Source organism: Cyclopterus lumpus, chromosome 10, assembly GCF_009769545.1.
Source record: "Cyclopterus lumpus isolate fCycLum1 chromosome 10, fCycLum1.pri, whole genome shotgun sequence".
Classification (NCBI taxonomy): Eukaryota; Metazoa; Chordata; class Actinopteri; order Perciformes; family Cyclopteridae; genus Cyclopterus; species Cyclopterus lumpus.
In genome coordinates this window covers 5867529-5887493 of record NC_046975.1, presented here as the reverse complement: position 1 = coordinate 5887493, position 19965 = coordinate 5867529, and the positions used below count along the sequence as shown (strand labels likewise).

The following is a 19965-nucleotide window of genomic DNA, read 5'->3' as shown; positions in this document are numbered from 1 at the left end:
GATCCCAGACAGATGGCGATAAGAGACGTATCCTGGACTTGTGGTGTTTAAAAAAAAATAAGTCCCCTTATTGGCTTTAAAGAAATCTTTTCAGATGTAACTAGAGTCCTGCGAGTCGGCCGCAGCGCTCTTCTGTAGAAGAGGCGTATTGCTACTCTGGATTATCTTTTCATTTTCAATTTCAATAAAACCCCAAAACCAAGTTGTCTGTTCGACCTAATGAAAGCAAAGTGTTAATGAAGCATTTTACTTTAACGCCCACTGGCGCTGTTGCTCCACTGGAGAGACGGAGAGTCGCACCACTTGACGAGGAGACTTAAACATTCTACCACATTAGGATATAAATAACTAATATTTAAATCACCCTTTCCACGTTTGTTTCCGTTGGATAAGGTTTCTTTCCCTCTTACCGCCAGCTGTTTATCTCTGTGCACCCAAATCCTAATATTCTCTTTAAAGTCTTTATTTTGACCTGGACTGGCCGTGGGCAGGATTTAAAAAAATATTGTTTCCTAGATTTTTTTTAATACGACTTAAATATTTACCCATGAAGCAAAGAGTTACCATTTGTTCTCTCACCACAAAAGTCTGAACGCTGTTTCAAAACCCAGCACACCAACACCGGATCTATAACACATGGCAGAACTTGTTTATCAGAACTAAAAGTAGTTTTCTATTATAATCATCACTCAAGGTTTGAGAACAACACCAGTTGGTGGATGCTTTTCGTCTACAGTGCCTCATTGTTTGATGAGCGCCAACATCTTAACTCTGGCAAAGGAATACTCCCCCCCCCCCCCCCCCCACACCACCTCCCCGGTGGGCTAGCCCACTTTGTCGATACGACATTTGGCGAGACATCAAGGCGAGAGTAGACGGAGTAGACGGAGTAGACGGATGGGATGGTGTTTCTGGGCTCTGCCATGTATAACGAGAAGGGTTCTGCATTCAATTCTTCATTTGCCGACCTATATTTACAACAGGAAACGTCTCTGGGCCTTGATGACAGAAACTCTCCCGATGGGTCGTGCGCGACCATTTAATAAACTCAACGCTCGTCTTTGTTTTTTTATTGCGTATTCATTTGCCAAAAACAGAAGAAGAAGATAACATCGAGTGGAAGCGTGAGACGAGTCTATATTTCCCCATACTGATATGTTTGTGGTGTTTTTGTGAAGTCAAAGGACGGCGCGAGCGTCTCTTCCTCTCGATGGGAATTTTCAAATGAGTGCTCTCTAGCCTATTTCATTCTGGCAACACAAACAGTATGTGCTGGAGGAACGAGATGAAAGGAGGCGAATGTGTGTGTGTGTGTGTGTGTGTGTGAAAGCACTACATCTGGCTCACTTTCCTCTATTTCTTTTTTTCTTCTCCTCTCTTTTCTCAGGAATCAGCCGTCGAGAATAATTTAATGCCGTCGTCGGTGCCAAATTATAATGCGACGCCAGCTGGTGCTGACTGACGGAGGTTTTACAGGACATTTTGGATACAATTTGAGACGTATAAACTTCATCCGGGAGTGAACTCGTTGTCAGTTTTGATGGAATTTATATGCAAAGTTTCACCCATTTGTAAACATGTTTGTATCTTCCATTCAGTTATGCTTGTAGAGTTGCATTTCTACCTCAGCTCTCATCGTAATCTCCATATCTTTATTTCCCCCCCACATAATATCTTTTATGTTGGTTCATGCGTCTAGAATTTATTTTCAGCTCCATGTAACAATGCAGGGCATTTCTTCCATGTTTTACACCCGTGTCTTTCTGCCTTTTTCTCTATCTTATACATCAGCGCCGGCCTTCTGTGTCTTTAGGAGCCTTCCCTCTCTGTATTTCCCACGTTGCATAAGCATAAGCAACACAGATACGACTTACGAAATAACCTTTGTCAGATCTCCGGGCTCCGGCGTCTTGTCTGTTTGTTTGTGCGATAAAAATCACAAGCGCAGCAGGGAAATGAAAGCCCCCTCGCTGCCTCCACGGAAACGATCTGCCGGTCCTGATATGTCCAGCGTGCCTCGCGAGCTCCGCACGACACCCACGTGCTCACGAGCCGCGGCCACACCTTGGTGCACACCGACTTACAGCATCTGCCAGTGTTCACGGCTGGCGCCTGTGGACAAGGTCAAGTGGAGAGCGGGGAAAGCGTCTGTTTACGGTACACCTGAGGGGTCACCTGCATGCACGCACGCACACACACGCACGCACACACACACACACGCACACACGCAAAAAGACTGTTGTGCGGATGCAGGTCAGCTCATTTCTGCTATCAGTGAAAGGGAACGGCCTGAAAGCCAGTGGTTTCTCTCACTGCTGCAAGGCTGCATCTACACACACACACACACACACACACACACACACACACACGCACACATGCTGAAACCTTACTGGCACAAAGGGAGTCTCCGTCTGCCCGTCCTTGGATTTTCTCTCCAACCGTTCGTCCAATCGACTTCTCGCTTGTTGGGTGTGTTGCTGAGGATGCGAGGAGGCGAGGATGCAAGGATGCGAGGAGGCACATGCGGTCTGGAGTGTGAGCACCTGCGACCCGAGGGGGAATCTATTAGCAGTGCGCTACGTAGATGCTGCGATAATTGAGAGCTCCCTACCGTCGAGTTTAAAGCTGCAACAGAAGAATCCATTCATCGATTCATTGTCAACTATTAAATTGATCTCCAACTATTTTGATAATCCCTTCATCAGATTAAATATTATGTAAAAAAAAAAAAAAATTGATTCCATAAGTGAATATTTTCTGGTTTCTTTACTCTATGATGGTAAACTGAATATCTTTGAGTTAGAGAAAATCATCTTGGGACTTGGGAAACGTATCTGGCTATTTTTCTGACACTCTTTAGACCAAACAGATATCGATGAATCGATAAAACGATCTGCAGATTATTTGCCAGTGACAACGCTGGGAAGTTGCAGCCCTCGTTGAGTGTGAAGAAAGCAGAGAGCAGCATGTCTGAGGGATCAAATGATTGTCTCACAACACCATTGCGTATCCTCAGACTTCCTTCATTGTCTCCCCACACACACACACAGTGCTGTTTCTAGTCTGAATGCACGAAAAACCCATTTTGAGCTCCAACTTAATTAACATTACTAATTTTAATTAAACTATAAATGTTGTTCTTTATTAAGAAGGTTATCTAGAAAGTAGCAAGTGAGCAAAGCAGCCAATATTAATGTTCCTCCTTGCTGCCGGTCTGTCCTCATCCCAAGTACATTTACAAAGTCCTCTGTTCTTTACTTGGGTCAAAAGTTGAATCTGCATTTTCAGCAACTTATGTTACGCGTATATTTTATATAACTGAAATGCTTGACTGATGTAAACCCTATACAACATTCAGTTTGTGTTGAAGAGCAGCCGATCCATTGGGAGTTGGAGCAGGTCCAAGGCCCATCCTGAGTGTTGCATGCTGGTGGAGACGTGAGGAGGCCTGCTTATGTTGGACGATGTATTGTCCCAGAAATAATTGTAATAAGATATTATTGTCATTTTATTCCCATGTTATGTCGCTGAGATAATGCTAATATCCCTTTCAAAGAGCAATGAATTATTAAGAATATTATGACATTGGAATTGGGAGGTGATATAAATATTAAGATATCCTAAATTAAATTAACCCACACGGGCAAAACATAAGAAAAATGCACTCTCTGTCCCTGGTAACAAAATATCGCTTTATAAAAGTAGGGAAAACGCAGCTGTTTATTCCGGCATCCTGTTGGCTGAAAGGTTGGCGGCATTCTCATGGAAATAAACATGGATGGAAACACAACGGGCAAAATCGAGTAATCGGAAAATGTCCAGATAGCGTCCGATAAGTCGATAACGTAATTATCACGATATTTCATTTATTTTATATTCAAGAATTGTACTTTCAGAATGCCAACCTGTAAATTGAGTTTATCTTCAAGCTGTCCTTTGTGTCAAGTTTGAACTTTTCTACATCTTTGACTTGAAGTGAGAGCTCCAGCCCGACAGGTCTGATGTTTACTTCATCGGACTGTCGGGTCGCCAGAGACAGGATGTCAGGACCGCTTTCCATCTCTCCACTGACACGTTTCATGTTCAACCTTGACACAAATTTCTTCTTTACCACCTTTAGCCATTGATGCTGAAGGCTCTGGCCTCCATTGTGCACTCCTCAACCTCCACCATCCTTGGTTTTATTTTTTATTTTTTTTAGAAAGAATCTGTTCAAGTTTGAGATTGATCTGGTTTTATATTTCATGCTGTTTGTGGAAATACATTTTACACATGGCAGACGTACTGTTTCTTTCCCCGTCTTTTTCCGTGAGTTTTGAGCACGGTAGCTTTAATGCAACACACATACAGGCCACGAGCTACGATTGAGGTTGAGTTCTCACTTTAGGATGTTAAACATTTTGAATCTTCCAGGAAAATTCTGATATTTTTGACAGTTTTGTCGGTTTTAAACAAACTATAATGACTGCCCTGCTGTTGTATGCCTTCACCAACCTTTACATCCATGTTTGTCCAACATGTCATCACTCATTTATATGAAATTGTCATTATTAGCAGTTATGGCCCAAAAACTTTTTTTGTCCGTTGACCACCAAATTCGAATCAGTTCATCCAAGTTGATGTTGTTCTTGCCAAATTTGAGACATCGCCATCACAAGGATGGGTGGGACGTGAGGTCACAGTGACCTTGAACTTTGACCTCCAACATTTGAATCCGTTCATCCTTGGACATTTGAGGAAGGCGTTCACGAGAAATTGCGTTCACGAGAATGGACTGGCCAGAACAATGGACCCAAAAGCATAATACCTCAAGCCATGGCTGTCTCAAAGCATAAGAATGAACTATAATAAAGTTAAATTAGTATTCTCAGACATACCGTGCAGGGTAGAAAAGGTCTGAACCTACATTAGGACCTGAATAAAAATAGATAGATACAATATTGCGGAAAATTAAACGGTGGAATAAAATGTGAGATTCTGTGGGAGGACTTGTGCCAGGAAAAGTCATGACCTCAGTATTTCTAAAATCCTGGCTGCGGCCCTACTCTTCTGTCAGAAATGATGTATATTTTAATGCAATAATAATAATAATGAAAGAACAAACATGTATTGATTGATTGATCCGCTGGCTGGCCCTTTTCCTGTCGAGTGTGCATGTTCTCCTCTTGTCAGTGTGGGTTCTCCGGCTTCCTCCCAAAGACATGCTCTCTAAACGGCCCAAAGGTGTGAATGTAAGCGTGAATGTCTCTATGTGTCAGACCTGGCAACCTGCCTGCACCAGAGATGGATGACTGACTGATCGGATTTAGGTGGTATGTATGCAACATAATATCGACCGCCTGGATCTATTAATTATGTATCCGTACTGTACTGTCTCGTTCCTCATACATGATTTCAGGAAATGAGCTGATACAAACACCCTGATGCGTTCCTCCATGTAAGGTTTTGAACCTCCCAGGGTCCATCCGTGTCAGCTTGGAGCGTGCCGCCCGTTAATTAGCCGGCAGGAATTGAAAGTAAGAAAGCCAATCAAGAGACAATAGACAGTTACAGCTTTCATTCCTCCTCCCCGATCGCCTCTGCTAGGAAAACTGAACCGATGAGCCTCTGGAAAACAATGGAGCCGCTGGCTTTGAGCCAGACGGGCCACCGCTCAGATAAAGCGGCGCCAGTAAGGACGAGACGCAACAGGGTGTGCGGCGGGAGGATCATGCTGGAAAAAAACAACTAGGGAGATGTGGCTTCTTAAAACGGCCGGAGGAACTGGGTGAGAATAAATGTTGAATTAAAGCGCTGCTACAGGATTGTGAAGTGAAGATGTGGAAGCCATCTGGGCTCAGTTCATCTGTCATCTTATCGTCTGCCTTCAGCTCGCTGCTTCTGCCCTCCACTTGGCAGGGCCTCCCGCTGCACAGCTGGCTTTACAATCTCTCCTCGTCTCTCTCAATCACTCACGCTCTGTGTGTGTGTGTGTGTGTGTGTGTACACACTCCAGCATGCACACTTGCCTGTGTGCTTGTTTACCCGACTCACAGGTGCGTGTAAATCTATGATTTGGGGAGCCTTTTCGAGGGGATTTATGAAATTATTGCAGTTACTCCACTGCAGTCTGGTATGAGGCTTCTTAACTCGCTAACAAGACACTGGTGCATAATTGTACCAGAAGTGGAGGAATACCGCTCCATTTATGGAGATGTATACGGTAAATCCCTGTGAAATGCTATGTGGACATAACTTTTATATTAATTAGATTAAAGCTCGTATTAGACTGTTTATTCAATGACACCCATCTGAAACAGTTTAATACCTTTGAAACTAATGAAAAGCCAACTCGGGTTCAACATTTTCTTATTTTTAATTCTTAAAAAGTTAAAGCTTTTGGGGAGCAGAAATACAGTTTCAACATTATTCTCTGAATATTTTCGAAAGAGGAGCTAATATATTATTGTGGATGCACATATATTTTCATGTGATGTAAAACAAAAATATTCTATAACACGAAACTCAGCAACTCTAGACTTTTGCTAGCTTGACATTTTTTACTATTTCCCGAGGTTTTCTTCTCCTTTTTCCCTTTAGATGGTTTTGCTCCACATGTAAGTAACTTTTAACAACTTTAAAGTGAATGTATATGTGTAAGTTAATTTCCATACATAAATCTGTTAAACCGAAGAAATAGTTGGTGAGAAATGTGCTGAATAGCTAGCAAAGCTAGAGTGTCCTGGTGAAAGCCAGTTGCTAGCATGTAGCATTTTCTGACCGCCGTCATGGTATTACACGCAGGCAAAGACAGAAACTGTGGAGGCTTTGTTTCAATACAATTGCCATAAAGTTATGATTTCATTTCTGGTGTTTTTCTATTAAATGCTGAAAGGTCCTTATTTAGTACAGCTCAATTTAATCACTCAGAACTAATCATCAAGGTTTATAATATAATTAGCCAAGTTAAAACCCTAATCGCATGGGACTAGTATTACCTCGGGACCTCTAGTAATTTGTAATAATTAGAGAGATCGTTGTGGGATAATTTGTAAAGTGAAGAATTTGTCAAAGATAAAATTCCACCACAAATTAGCTGCCATATTTTGGTAATATTATTACCGTGTAGTACCGTGTCTTGGTGATTTGGGGACTTTTTGTTTTCTCCATGCCTTTCGTCTGCCTCTTTCCCAGTCAATACCTTTGGAGGCTGCATTGGCAATTGTGAATTAAAGTTCTGACAGCTTTTTTGGGGGGCAAACTGAGGAAGCCCATCTCGTTACACGGCATGTAGACTAAGGATTATTGTTGTTAAATAAAAGTAATGGATGGTGCTGTTAGATTGCTGCTGAATTATCCCGTTAATAATGGTGCATGTGGAAGAATGGAGAAAACGTTGGTACTGGAGACCTATTAGCGCGGGCACTGGAGCAAGAGGACTTTGTGAATATTAAGTAAACATAAATAGGTTGATATATAATATTTATAACATCAAATATAAATATGTATCATATTGTTTATATATTTGGACGTTACGCAGCGACTTGGCATCAAATCTCAGGGATAATGTCAGTGAATGTAAGACTTTGCTACTACTACTCTTGTGTGAATAGGAGTTAATTCATCCAAAATCTGATCATTTATTGTAGATGGCTCGTCGTGTGCCATAAATTATGAAGCCTGAAAAATAAAAGAATTTCACTTTTTCACAAGCACGGTTGCTGATGGGTTCCATTCAGCAGTGTGGTCATGTGTGTGCTCCAGGTTATGTGTGTGTGTGTGTGTGTTTGCCCCAGGCAGTACTGTGGGGAAGGCTATAATAGGTTTCCATTGCTACATATGTAGTGTAATGCTCCCTGGCAGCAGCAGGAGCGACGGTGTTTGAAGAGGTGCATCACATTTGAACTTGTGTCACACTTGACTCACCTTACTGAAAGGTTGAATCCATGCTGCTTAACCGGCCCGCGTTTTCCAGCCTGCCGACATTATGAGCATGTTGTATTATTGATCGTGATTGGAAGCACATCCATCTCCAATTATTGACATCGCAGGAGGCGTCAAAAGAGACAGCGGATTTATTTTCCCAGCAGGTTTGTGTTCCTGCAGCTAAATCATTGTCAATAAAAAAAAATGATTCACAAGCAAACTACTATTTGCATATCATAACAGTATAAACACATTGTAAGGGTGGCTCTCATAACACAAACAAGTAAACCCTTCCTGTTTTGGGTTATCACCGTCACTCACTTAATGAGGACTGAGACATTTTCTTTCATTACCCTGGGATAACGGAGGTCAAAAAGCATCAGTCTCACAGGACCAAACAAACCTTATGACAGCTGTAAACACTCAAGTGTGAACTAGAAATTCACACTTGCTAATCCTGTCATAAGGTTGGTTAATTAGATGTTTAAATATGGAATACATTGTGTGAACTGTCCAGTAAGCAACCAGTCATTAAGCTAGTATGCTAAATGACAGTTGGCTTACTGCTAACTAACAGTTAGCAGACCAGCTAGCTTTGAGTGCTAACTTGTTCACGGTTAGCTACGGTATACTGCCACTCTGTCACCGAGCTTCACGCGGGGACGCACTGATGAACTGCTACTGTCTTGGGTGACCAGGTGTGTTGCGTATTTTTTTAAACAAACCCTGGTCTTTTAGGAGTCCAACACAGTGACACTACAGACGTGAGTTTTCGCCTGCTAGCAACGTGAGCGTGCTAACACTCTGGCTCAACTCTCCCTTTTCCATTGTCTCTGTGTATGAATAAATTGGGAGTCATAAAGCCTCAGGACAAGCACAACTTTTGGTCACGTTGAAACAGTTTCTCATAGACTCACACGGTCATGAATTAATGCTATTACTACTAAAATAAATTGGAATAAAAAGACAGAATTTACATAACTCCAGGTACTTTTCCTTATCAGGGTGCATATGGTGTAATATAGGATACATTGAAGGATATACAGGGGAACAGATAGAGCAAAGATTTTAAAGAAATTACAGAGCAGAAATATGAAGATTATACGGTTGAATATACACTAGGGTGGGATGGATAGGGTGGGTGGTTGTTTGAGTGTGTGTGGCAGTAGAATAATGATTGGTATGTGGGTGAGGTTGTCAGAGCAAGGATTACAACAAAAAAAGTGTGCGTCTGTATGGATGGTGTGAGGAGTGTGGGTGAGTGTGTGTATGTGTGTTGCTCTCCATTGGGGATATAGCCAGTGGATCGCTCGCAGCATCTCTGGTCCCAGCGTCCCCCTGGATATGTGTGTGTGTGTGTGGTGTGTGTGTGTGTGTGTGTGTGTTGCTCGGTAGATTGGGCTGCAGAGTGAATGGGCTCATTAGTGGTAGCAGAGTAACACATGGCCTGGGGCACACACAGACACACAGCACACACTCTTTTTCACACACACACACTCACACACACACACACACACACACACACACACACACACACACACACACACACACACACACACACACACACAGTCACACTCCAGACTTGCATACTAATGCCTTCAGACTGTGAACACAACGAGCCTCATTTATAAAAGATTCTTATATTCTTATGCACCAGGCTAAGCTTTACAACACATTGCAAGCAAAAGATGAACTTATGAAAAATGTATCTTGGCACTAAAAATCTGCTGTTTACACAAAGTATTTCCGATGTTCGGCGATGTTACAAAGACAACCGACATTTTCTGATGATTAATTAGGTGACATGTTCCCCCAAGATGTTGCAGGAAGACAATAATGTATCACAACATGTAGCCCACACAGAGTGCAACTGTGGAAAAATAGAAATAGACGTTATCACCTCCAGACGTGGCAAAGAAAAAAACAGAAACTGGAAATGATTATGGACGTTCATCGGCATCGTCTTCATCCTGTTACCATCATCTATATGACAAATTGAGATTAGCCAGAGACTTAATGCCTCAAAGAGATTCTGGCGTCAGTATAGACAATAACATGGAATATGGAATCTAAATAATAATAATAATAATGCATTTGATTTATATAGCGCTTTTCATAATACTCAAAGACACCCTAAAATCAGCATAAAAGAGCTATACAATAAAAACATAGAGCTCCTTTACGAGGTAGTTGAACTCATAATCAATATACTGTATATATATATATAGTTTTATCATGGTTTAAGCCTGTACTGACGTGACAGTATCTGCATTGTGGGTGATGAAGTGAGGACATTGCAACCACGACAACAAAAGAAACCTCCACAGCAGCTCCAGCCCCCTGCTGGGGTGATTGACAAGTACAAGGAGTCCTCTGCCTCACGTTCGGCTTTGAAACCCGGGGAGCAGGAGAACGATGCTGGAATATTCTCTGCTATTTTCTGCCACTGATCATCAGACGGGGACAATTATTTCGTATTCTCCGTCAAACCGAGTCAGTGTTGTTACATTTCCATTTGAACTTCCAGACTAAAACACCCTCACACTTCTGTAGATTTGCCTCTTTTGTCTCTGTTTTTTTGCCCGTATAGGAATAATATGTAACCTTTTCCGTATTAAAATGTCTAAAAGCAAGTGGACCTATGTTATATATTGTGTTGCGTTATCTGTCATATACTTACAAACGACTTTGCCAACATCATTAGCAAATTTAGTATAAAAAGTTTTGTTAGTCTTCTTTTCTTGGGCTTTTGAAAAAACCAAGACAACAATTTATCCTGTAATACTGTAGTCTTCAAGGATATTATCAATGACTCATATGCAAAGATTTGATCAGAATCACTTGTTTCTTTACCCCCGAAGAACGGACTAAAACATATTTGACAAATGATACTGAGATTTGGTAATGGTTCATTTCACTCGTCTTATTTATATTCAGAAGGAGGATCAATCCCACACTACTTTGCCACATCGCCGAACGTTGTTATGGTTTTGATTGAGAGACCTCCCTCCGAGCGGCAGAAAATGACACGTTGTGCACTTAGGAAGCAGAGTTTTGAATATGAAAATTGCAAAGTAACTTAGCTGTATAATAAGCAGAAGAAATAAGTGAAGAACAAGTACCTCAAAAAGTGATCTAAGTACAACGTTTTATCTCAAAGCAATATTAAAGAGGTGGGCTCTGCACACTCTCTAAATAAGCGAAATAGAAATCTAACATCAAGCCAGGGCCAAGCTTATTATTTTCACCAAATGTTCACCATATGCTCTCTGTTTTCAGATGAACGACACAAGTTGAATTTGTGTTTGGCCGTAATGAGACGACGTTTAGTAAATCTGCGTAAGTCTCCCTCACTGACCTTCTGCCGCCGCCGATGTATTTATGTACAGTGATACACCAGAGTTTACGCCTCAACCATATAAACCATATAAACCATATAAACCATATAAACCATATAAACCAATGTGGAGAGATTTATGTGCCAGCCTACGAACACCGAGCACGGGGGACATCTGCTGCCTAATTTCCAACGGTACTGAGCGGAGCGTGCGAGTGCGGCCCGATGACCGGGGGCTATCGAGTGGGCACCTGCCACCGCAGATGTTTCAGCGAATTAGAGCCACCGCACCGCCAGAAAGCTTAATGGCGGTTGCATTTGCAGTAACCTTCAGTCAAATCCTGGACGGAGTCTTTGATCCACGCTTAAACGGCATCCGGTAACCTTCGCCTTTTCATCTTTGAGATTTAACGAGATAGCCGCAGTCACAGTGACGTCTCTGACCTTAACGGCGCTTCAAACAACAGCTACAGAGAATCAGCCGACGCCGAGCGCGGATTGCCTCGATTGCATGTTTCGGGGCAAAGAGCATTTATTTATAGCTTGTTGTTTGGTTGATATTGAAAGTCCCGCACTGACTTTATATACTCTGCCAAAGACACGCTAGCCACCAGGCTCTATGCTGCAGAAGGGTGATGCCTCATGCAGGCGACACCTAGATGTCTTACTTTTCTCATGAACAAACTCCATCTGAGAAGCCTTTATTTACAAAATGTGAACATCTTTGCTCCGCAGTAGATACATACCATACACCTCATGCTCATTTTCAGCTTCATCCGTGTGTTTTGGGTTTCTAGTAGAACGTGATGACATGCTTTAATGTTCCAAAGAAACATTATTGACCTCATACTGTCTGTCTGAATATACCTGCATTCACCCATTGCCTGAAACGCTCCGTTTTAGCACCTGTCTCTTTAAGACCACCCCGGTCTGCTCTGATTGGCTTCTGAGAAGAAATATGGTGCACCTTTCCAAATGTTGTTCTCTCCCAGCGGGTGAAGATACTCCACAGTATATTCTAAGATATGCTAATGAGTCTGCATGTGACAGGAAGGGGAGCCACATCTGATTGACTGGTAGGATAACACTGGGTTGTCTGATTTCACAGATTATTTGCTGGTAGGGACTCTAGTATTAGCACAAGCACTGACACTCTCTTTCATGTGATGTCCCCTTTAACTGAACCACAGCGTTACAGCACAGAGTGTGTCCGTTTGTCTTACCTTAGGGCGGGGCCTCTGGCTTTGGGCTTGTCAGACACCTGTCAATACACATGCACAGAAAAAGTCAACGATATATCACACACAGCTTCAATTCTGCAATTTCATTATTGCTTTGAGAGAACTCAAAGGCCAAAATTCAGAGGATACAGAACATGGGTAAATGTGCTCTTTCGTTTTCGCAGACAGAGGTATTAAATCAAAATATCATCGTACACACACATCCAGTAATATACTTAATCCGTTTGTGAGACGAGAGCATGAACGACCGACATGATGATGTCAGCGGGTGTGCGCCGCGTCGAATCGTGTTGGTGTTAAGTGGCGACTGTGAGGCCGTTTGATGAAATCATGGCCGACAGTGAAGACGAATGATGGAGCGGAGATCTGCTTTTATTGATCAATTCATTAAGTCTCCACAAACACTACGGGAGGTGTGCGTTGGTAGCAGGACAACGCACGTACAATTATGCAGAAGGTGGAGCATTAAATACAGTTTCGAAAAATGATTCATCATTATTATTATTATTATGCATTTTTTTCTTGTATTATTACTACTACTACTACTTTTAAACATGTGGATTGTAAAACTGTGTATTATAGAGCATTCAGTTGCTTATGAATGTTGGTACGCTTTACGAGCGTTGGTGACATGTGATGGCGTGACGGAGTACAGGGGGACATGGTTAGAAAACATTTTTCTGAGATTTTAATCATAACATAAGAAATATTAATAAAAGAAAAAAGTAACTTGGGGAAAAAATTATTTCATATTTTGAGGAAAAAAAAGTTACAATTGAAAAAAGAAAAAAGGTGCTATTTGAATAGAAAAATAATATTATATTGTATTTTTTTAGGGTCTTAAAATGACACAATAAATAACATAACATAACTGACTGACTACTGCTAATAATAATAGTACCATAATATACTCTTGAGCCTATTCTTTTCTATATATATATATATATATATATATATATATATATATATATAAATAAACAAGGTTAGTGAAGTACTTTAAAGGGAACAAAAGCTACAGGATAAATCATAGACTGTACCAATCGATACAACTCTAAGACACTTTCCAGCTTTTCCCTTTTAGCCACTTAAAGCTCCACTCTTCTGACCCCTCAATCTGCTCTCTTTCTCTTCCCCTCTCAGTCCTCGAGGAGAAGAAGAGGAGGGTTTTAATTGTCATTCAAATGAGAAGGAGAGAAAAAAGAACCCTCTCTCCTCTCCTTCCCTTGTTTCCTCCCCTTGCTCCCTCTCTTCACCCCAGCCCCGGGTTCACTCCTTTATTTCTATTCACACTTCGCCTCCTTTCAGTAGAAGAATGGGGTGATTAGGTTTCCCGGTGAAGCTTTTCCTGCCCTCTCATCCTCTTTTTTCTCCCCCCCTCAACGCTGAGTCCATTTTATACATGACTACATCAATAATGATAACAAAACTAAAACAATAAAACTGTTAGGTTTTTCTTCCCCCCACGCAAATATCAGCCATTAATTCATCTTCGAACACTGAAACCTGACAATTAGAATGAATTACTCAACCAAAAACAGGACATTTCCTCGCCTCTGGCTGGTTGTTTCCCTCCCCGTCTGCCTTTGAGAAAAAGGTGATTAACTGGACCAGTGAAGTTTCTGATAGATCGATGTGCAGCTGCGGGCTAGAACAACAAACCTCCTCAGATCTTTGGCTTTGGGAGACTTGCAGGGCTCATGCAGAGGATCTATGAGTGCATATATTTGGCTAGCTGGTGGCTTTACTTGGATTTAAATAAGAACGACCCGACCGGTATTTACTGACTCAATCTCCTCGGCTACAACCCGGCTGTAGGTGTTGCTCCCGACAAAAGAGGGCAAGCCGGTCTGCCAAGATCAAGACAAACCGTAAAGCTTTGGGAGCCCGCTCCGTATATGGCGTATTTCTATTCGTCAAATCTCCACGTCTCCTTTCCTTCTTATGTGGGTGCGAGGCATCACAGAGTTGCACGGCGGGGCCCTGGCGATACAGATTTAACGAGGCTTTAAACGCCCCCGCGCCGCCTTCACCCGCAGCCTGAACAATGGATCCTCCGCTCGTCTGCGTGCTGTCGTGCTACTTTGCGTGAGACACTTTATAAAAGCTCTTCCAACACCTGAGCGCCGGGGTTTCTGATGCAACTCTTGCACGGAGGTTGCACTGGGGAGGATGTAGCGGCTGCAGGATTTTCACCAGTGCAAAACAAAGAGGCTCTGTATCTCAATCTTTTATTTTACTTTCTGCATCGGCTGCCAGCTGGAGTCCACTGAGGACTTTTATATTCCCACTGACATCTGATTAGATAGACCATCCCTCAACCATTGAGTTGCCGGCTTCCTGTGCTAATTTGACACATGTAATACCAATAGTGTACAGAAGGTAATGGAGCAAATGAGCAAATGGTTCTCTTTTTCACATGTCAGCGGGGTGAGATTTCTCTATTTACTCCTCCTCCTCTGAGCCCGCATCCCTTTCACCCCTTCCCCTTTACTGAGTGACCTTTTGACCCGACTGATCGGTGCCGCCCTCTTCCTCGCACACACACACACTCTTGTTTACTGCAGTTTGTGCTGACCATCTGTTACAAGTCCTCTCTGTTTCAAGGTCGATTAGTAGCCTTTTTGTCTGGAACACATTCTGTCGAAAGTCTGCAGTCGACTGTGCGCTGGTTAACAGCAAGAAGAATGTCGTTTGTGGATCTTAAAAGATTTAATCCAATTTAAATTAAAAAAATCACTGAGAACTGAGCGAATACAAAATAAAAGAATGAAGTGAGATATGCTCATATAAAGCTGGTGAAATGTAAGAAAAGGAATAAACCACTTATATGAACTAATAAGATGCAAATATAAGAGGTGATCTCAAAGAAGGCCAATAGAAAGAACAAACTCTGGACTTTACAACCGGTAAAAGTGCAAAATCCAGCATGTGGAAGTATTTTCATCGTGACCGCAATCAGAACATTCCACAGGACGGACAGAGTCGCTCGTGAGTCCTCTCAACCAAACGAGGACCCACTCGTGGAAACAATGCTACCAGTGGTCCAACACTCCTTCAACTCCATCGCTGCATCCCCTTCATGCAGAGTACAGATATTACTCCAGAACTACCCGTGACATTTTACGGTGGCCCGCCTCAATTAAAAATGATTCCACTATTGTCAGGAGGAAATAGAATGACGAAATACATACCAGACGTATTAAGCTTCGGGGGAACACGAGGCGAGTCTGTTGTCACTGCTTTCATAATGAGATGAGGTGCGTGGGGGGGGAGGATTTGTTGATCGCAGTGATTAATCAAACCAGGGGCGCGGAGCAATGCCTGGAACTCGGGGGGAAAAAAACCCAACTATTCATGAATAACAGCTGAACCTGCTGACCTGCTGACCTGCTGACCTGCATCGCCGTGACTGGGACACGTTGGCGGAGCTGAGTCATCATTAATGTTATGAGTCACTTTGCGTGCACCAGCTAACCAGTTCCCCTGGCAAACCCCGTGCGCTATAATGTCAACGTCCCTAACCAATAGATTGGTCTTCCAGCCACACAGCTGACTCTCCTCAAGTTGGACGTATTAAGTCACGTAACAGTCCAATCACGGCTCCCCAAACCCCGCCGACATGTTATTGCAGCGAGCCCCAGTCATGACCACGCTCGCCTGGTGAGCCGGACATTTATTCTTCTACCAGCTACGACTGTATTTTTTTTATGAAGACAGAGCAGAGGCTGACTTTGCTCCGGCCAAGGTGATCTGTCATCGCGGATGGAGAGAGAGAGAAATACAGGGGGGGGGGGGGGGGGGGGGGGGGGGAGACAAAAGGACGGTCCTGCAGCGGTAATTGGGTTGCTGTTTTTTCCCACCGTCAGTTTCTAAAGTCATTAGTAACGTCGCTCTCCTCCTTGCCATCTCTCGTTTCCCCCGTCCTTTTCTCCCATCTCTCACTTTCATCCCTCCTTCTTTCCTCTGCTCTTTCTTACTATTCCCTCCCTCTCCTCCGTCTCCTCGCTCTGTGCCAAAAACATATTCATCATACTCCTCTGCTGCCCTCACAGCGTCGACCCAAGCATACTAATGACAGTGTGTGTCTGTGAGAGAGAGAGAGAGAGAGAGAGAGAGAGAGACTGTCAGCACGTGTTTATACTTATGTGTTTGCTGGCGTAAATGCGTGTGAGTATAAGTCGGCATGTGTACACTGTATGTGCTTGTGAGTGTGTGTATTTGATTAAGTGTGTGTGTGTGTGTGTGTGTGTGTGTTTTACTTCAGGCTATAAAAGCTTGATAATACACCATGCACTCATTTGCTATAAGCCTGTTAAAAGCATGCACAGGAAAAATGCCACTGACTCTCTCGCTCTCTCTGCCTTTTGCTCTCATTCCATCTCTTTGTCTCTCGCTCGCTCTTCTTCTTTCTCCTCGCCTCCTCTCTGCATTGTTACCGGTCCGTCTCGTCTCGCCTTTGTCTTTCTCTCTCCCCGCTAACTTAATCACTTTCTTCTCTTCTTTTCTCTCTCGCTCTTTCCTCTCTGTTTATGTTGATCAGTCATAAAGAGAGCGAGAGAAGAAAAAAAAGAGAGAGAGAGATAGATTGACAACAAGATACAAATACAAGAGGGTGGATGTGCGGTGGAGATGCTTTGGGACACAAGTTCTAATCCTGAGTCTCTGTGTTAATTGTACGGTTATATCTCGGTGTATTTTGATATCAAAGTCTCTCTAGTTTCTCTTCCTGTAAAAACATCAAACTATTTTTGAGAATTCCCCTCGAACACCAGAGCCTTTACATCATTTATTCAAACATATGTGTTTTGCTATGACCAGCTAACCCCGTCGGCATTATAAAACTGCACTTGGCCGTTAGCTTGTGCGATGTCATAGTTTAAATCTAATATTAAAGGAGCAGCGTGTAGTATTTAGTGGCATCTAGTGGTGAGGTAGCAGACTGCATCCAGCTGAATAACCTTCCGCTCACCTTTCTTTCCCCGAGCGTGTCGGAGAACTACGGGGGCTTCTGGTTAATGTAAAAACCAGGCGGCAACCTCCGGCTCTGCCGAGTGAAGCTGATGAGGAAGTGCCTTAACATGTGCATTCTCTCTACTGACCAGCAGGGGGCGTCTTCTCCAGCTGCAAACGATTGATTGTATAACAGTCTTTGAGTTTATTCTAGTTTCAAATCTTCTTCAATAGAGAATGATGTTCATTTAGTAAATTATGCTCCATTTAGCGTCAAACAGACCATAAAGCAGGGTATGCTTTAGGGCGGGATCACTGTGATTGACAGGTCGCTGCCGCTACCAGAGCCATATCTATGTCACTCCGCCGCATCAAATATGGTAACTGCCGTTCTTTAGTTGTGAAAGAAAACCAACATGGCGACGGCTGTAATCCAAGATGGCGACGGCGAAATCGCAGAATTTAAATCTTCAGAAAGTCAGTACACACGATAATAAAAAAACAGTCAATGGTCGTCACAAGACAAATGACTTACTATTGTATTTGAATTAAATATGCCTGACATGTAAGTAATGAAGTGAACTGCTGTATGGCCTACACTACTGTAAGCTGGTTTATGGAGCTTCCTTGAACTTGAGTTCCCTCTGGTGAACATACGTCGAAGGCTTTTATTGTGAAAGGGAAGAACGGAAGGAGTGGATCTGACCCCTCTGAGGAATATTTCCCAGCGTAACGTTCTGTTTTAACGTACTCACGACACACACACAACCGTTTGAAAGAATATACTGACGTCTCAACTTAATCCCCAAAATGCCGCCAATGTTTGAAGGCCCGAAGAGAGAAAAGAAGGATTTTGGTATAAAACAGCATTTTCATTTCGCTGTGTGTTTAAGGAAGGATAAAAGCATTGCCATCCACTTCAAAACAGTGAGAGAAAGGCAGAATGAGAATGAACTGTTCCGCCCCGTCTATTCATCCTAACACGAAGAGCGATCACCCCTATGATTAAGGAAGCCCTTTGCTACAGTTCTGAATGCACTCCATCTTTAATTAACACTTTCAGCATGATTATAATGACTAAAACCACTATAACTGACCTGCCATCAGATATAATTATAATATCTACCATCGTTGTGATTATACAATCAGAAGGAGAGTTAAAGGGGGATGAGAGGAATCGGTATCTTCTCATTAACAGAAAATATCTCTTTGATGAGCACTGATATCTGTCCGCTCAGTTGGGGAGAGGGTAGCGGCACGACCCCCACTGGCTGCTTTGAACTCATCTTTGGCATCATTAGAGCGTGATGACAATGATTAGAGGAGAGAGGGCCACCGTGCAATTTCCAATACTAAAAACAGAACAAGAAGAGCAGGACAACTGCCTCGCTCGTACGCAGAAATGCCCCGTAGCGACAAACACGAGTAACGTGGGGGAAACTCCCCTTCTGGATAAAAAACAACAACACGGTGCATATTATCTCCAAAGTCTATTCGTGTCAGACATACACTGGATATGAGAAATGGAAGTTTTCGGACTGCCGTTGTGATGTTTGGCCTTTTGTTTTTTGTTGTTGTTTAAAACCAGAGGTCACACTAAAGGGTGGAGCGAAGAACAACCAACGTTGATAAAGACATTATAGGTCATTAAAAAAGGTTACAGTTAACTTTCATGGAGTGAAAAACACACTGTGGGTTGGAGTTGAGACTCGATCACTCGATCTGTCAATCACAAGGTGCCCCCGCCTTAAAGCACACCTTGCTTTAACATCTATTTTACTCTAAATGGGACCATAACTTACTAAAATGATCACCATAGTTTCACAAAAACCTGTGTGAAACACTGAGAATATGTTTTAAAATACATACTATTTTGTTTCCAGTTTCTCGCTTTACTTTATAATGTATTGCTTAAGCTACATTTGAATCCAGTATTGCATCTTGGCTTCTCTAAAATAATCAATGATCAATCGTTGTTAAGGTTGTAAAGGTTCACAGTCGTTCCAGGCTCCACGCTAACAGCGCTGTCCCCTCTATGAGTGAAATCAGATCACGGCGCACATTACCTCAGGTGGGGCCCGCCCATAGAGGGGGGGGGGCCCGAGCACAGACCTGCCGAACAACCACGGAAGGCAAGCAGGCTGAAATACCCCGTCTGTCAATTGATCTCCACCGCCGCCTTTCATTCAGCACTGCGGACAGCGACGCCGTGACATAAGCCCCCCCTCCCTCCCCCGCCACACTTGACAACGACAAACGTCTCTGTCCGTGGTCCTGACACAACAGCTAAGCGCTACAGTCGTATCACGAATCGGCCAATAACTTAGAATAATATACATCTTTAAATAAAAAGCACATGTGGGATACTTTGCATGTAAATAATGTGAGTCCATAAACAATAGAGCTTGTTTATCAAAATAATTCCCAGGGGAAGATTCCCCCCCCCCCCCCCCTCCCCGCGGTCGGCTGAGCACTAGTGTCTATATCGTGTTGACTTGCATCGCTCTGCTGGTCCGACATCGTGTCCACATC

The 19965-nt window shown here is 42.9% G+C and overlaps 1 protein-coding gene across 1 annotated transcript in view; it reads right to left on the bottom strand.

The window, feature by feature from the left end:
* aff2 (AF4/FMR2 family, member 2) overlaps positions 1-19965 on the bottom strand; it is a 97925-nt gene that overhangs the window by 27239 nt on the left and 50721 nt on the right. Inside the window, 1 exon segment of the mRNA XM_034544154.1 lies at positions 12466-12503. Within this exon segment, the coding sequence (XP_034400045.1) occupies positions 12466-12503 (38 nt within the window).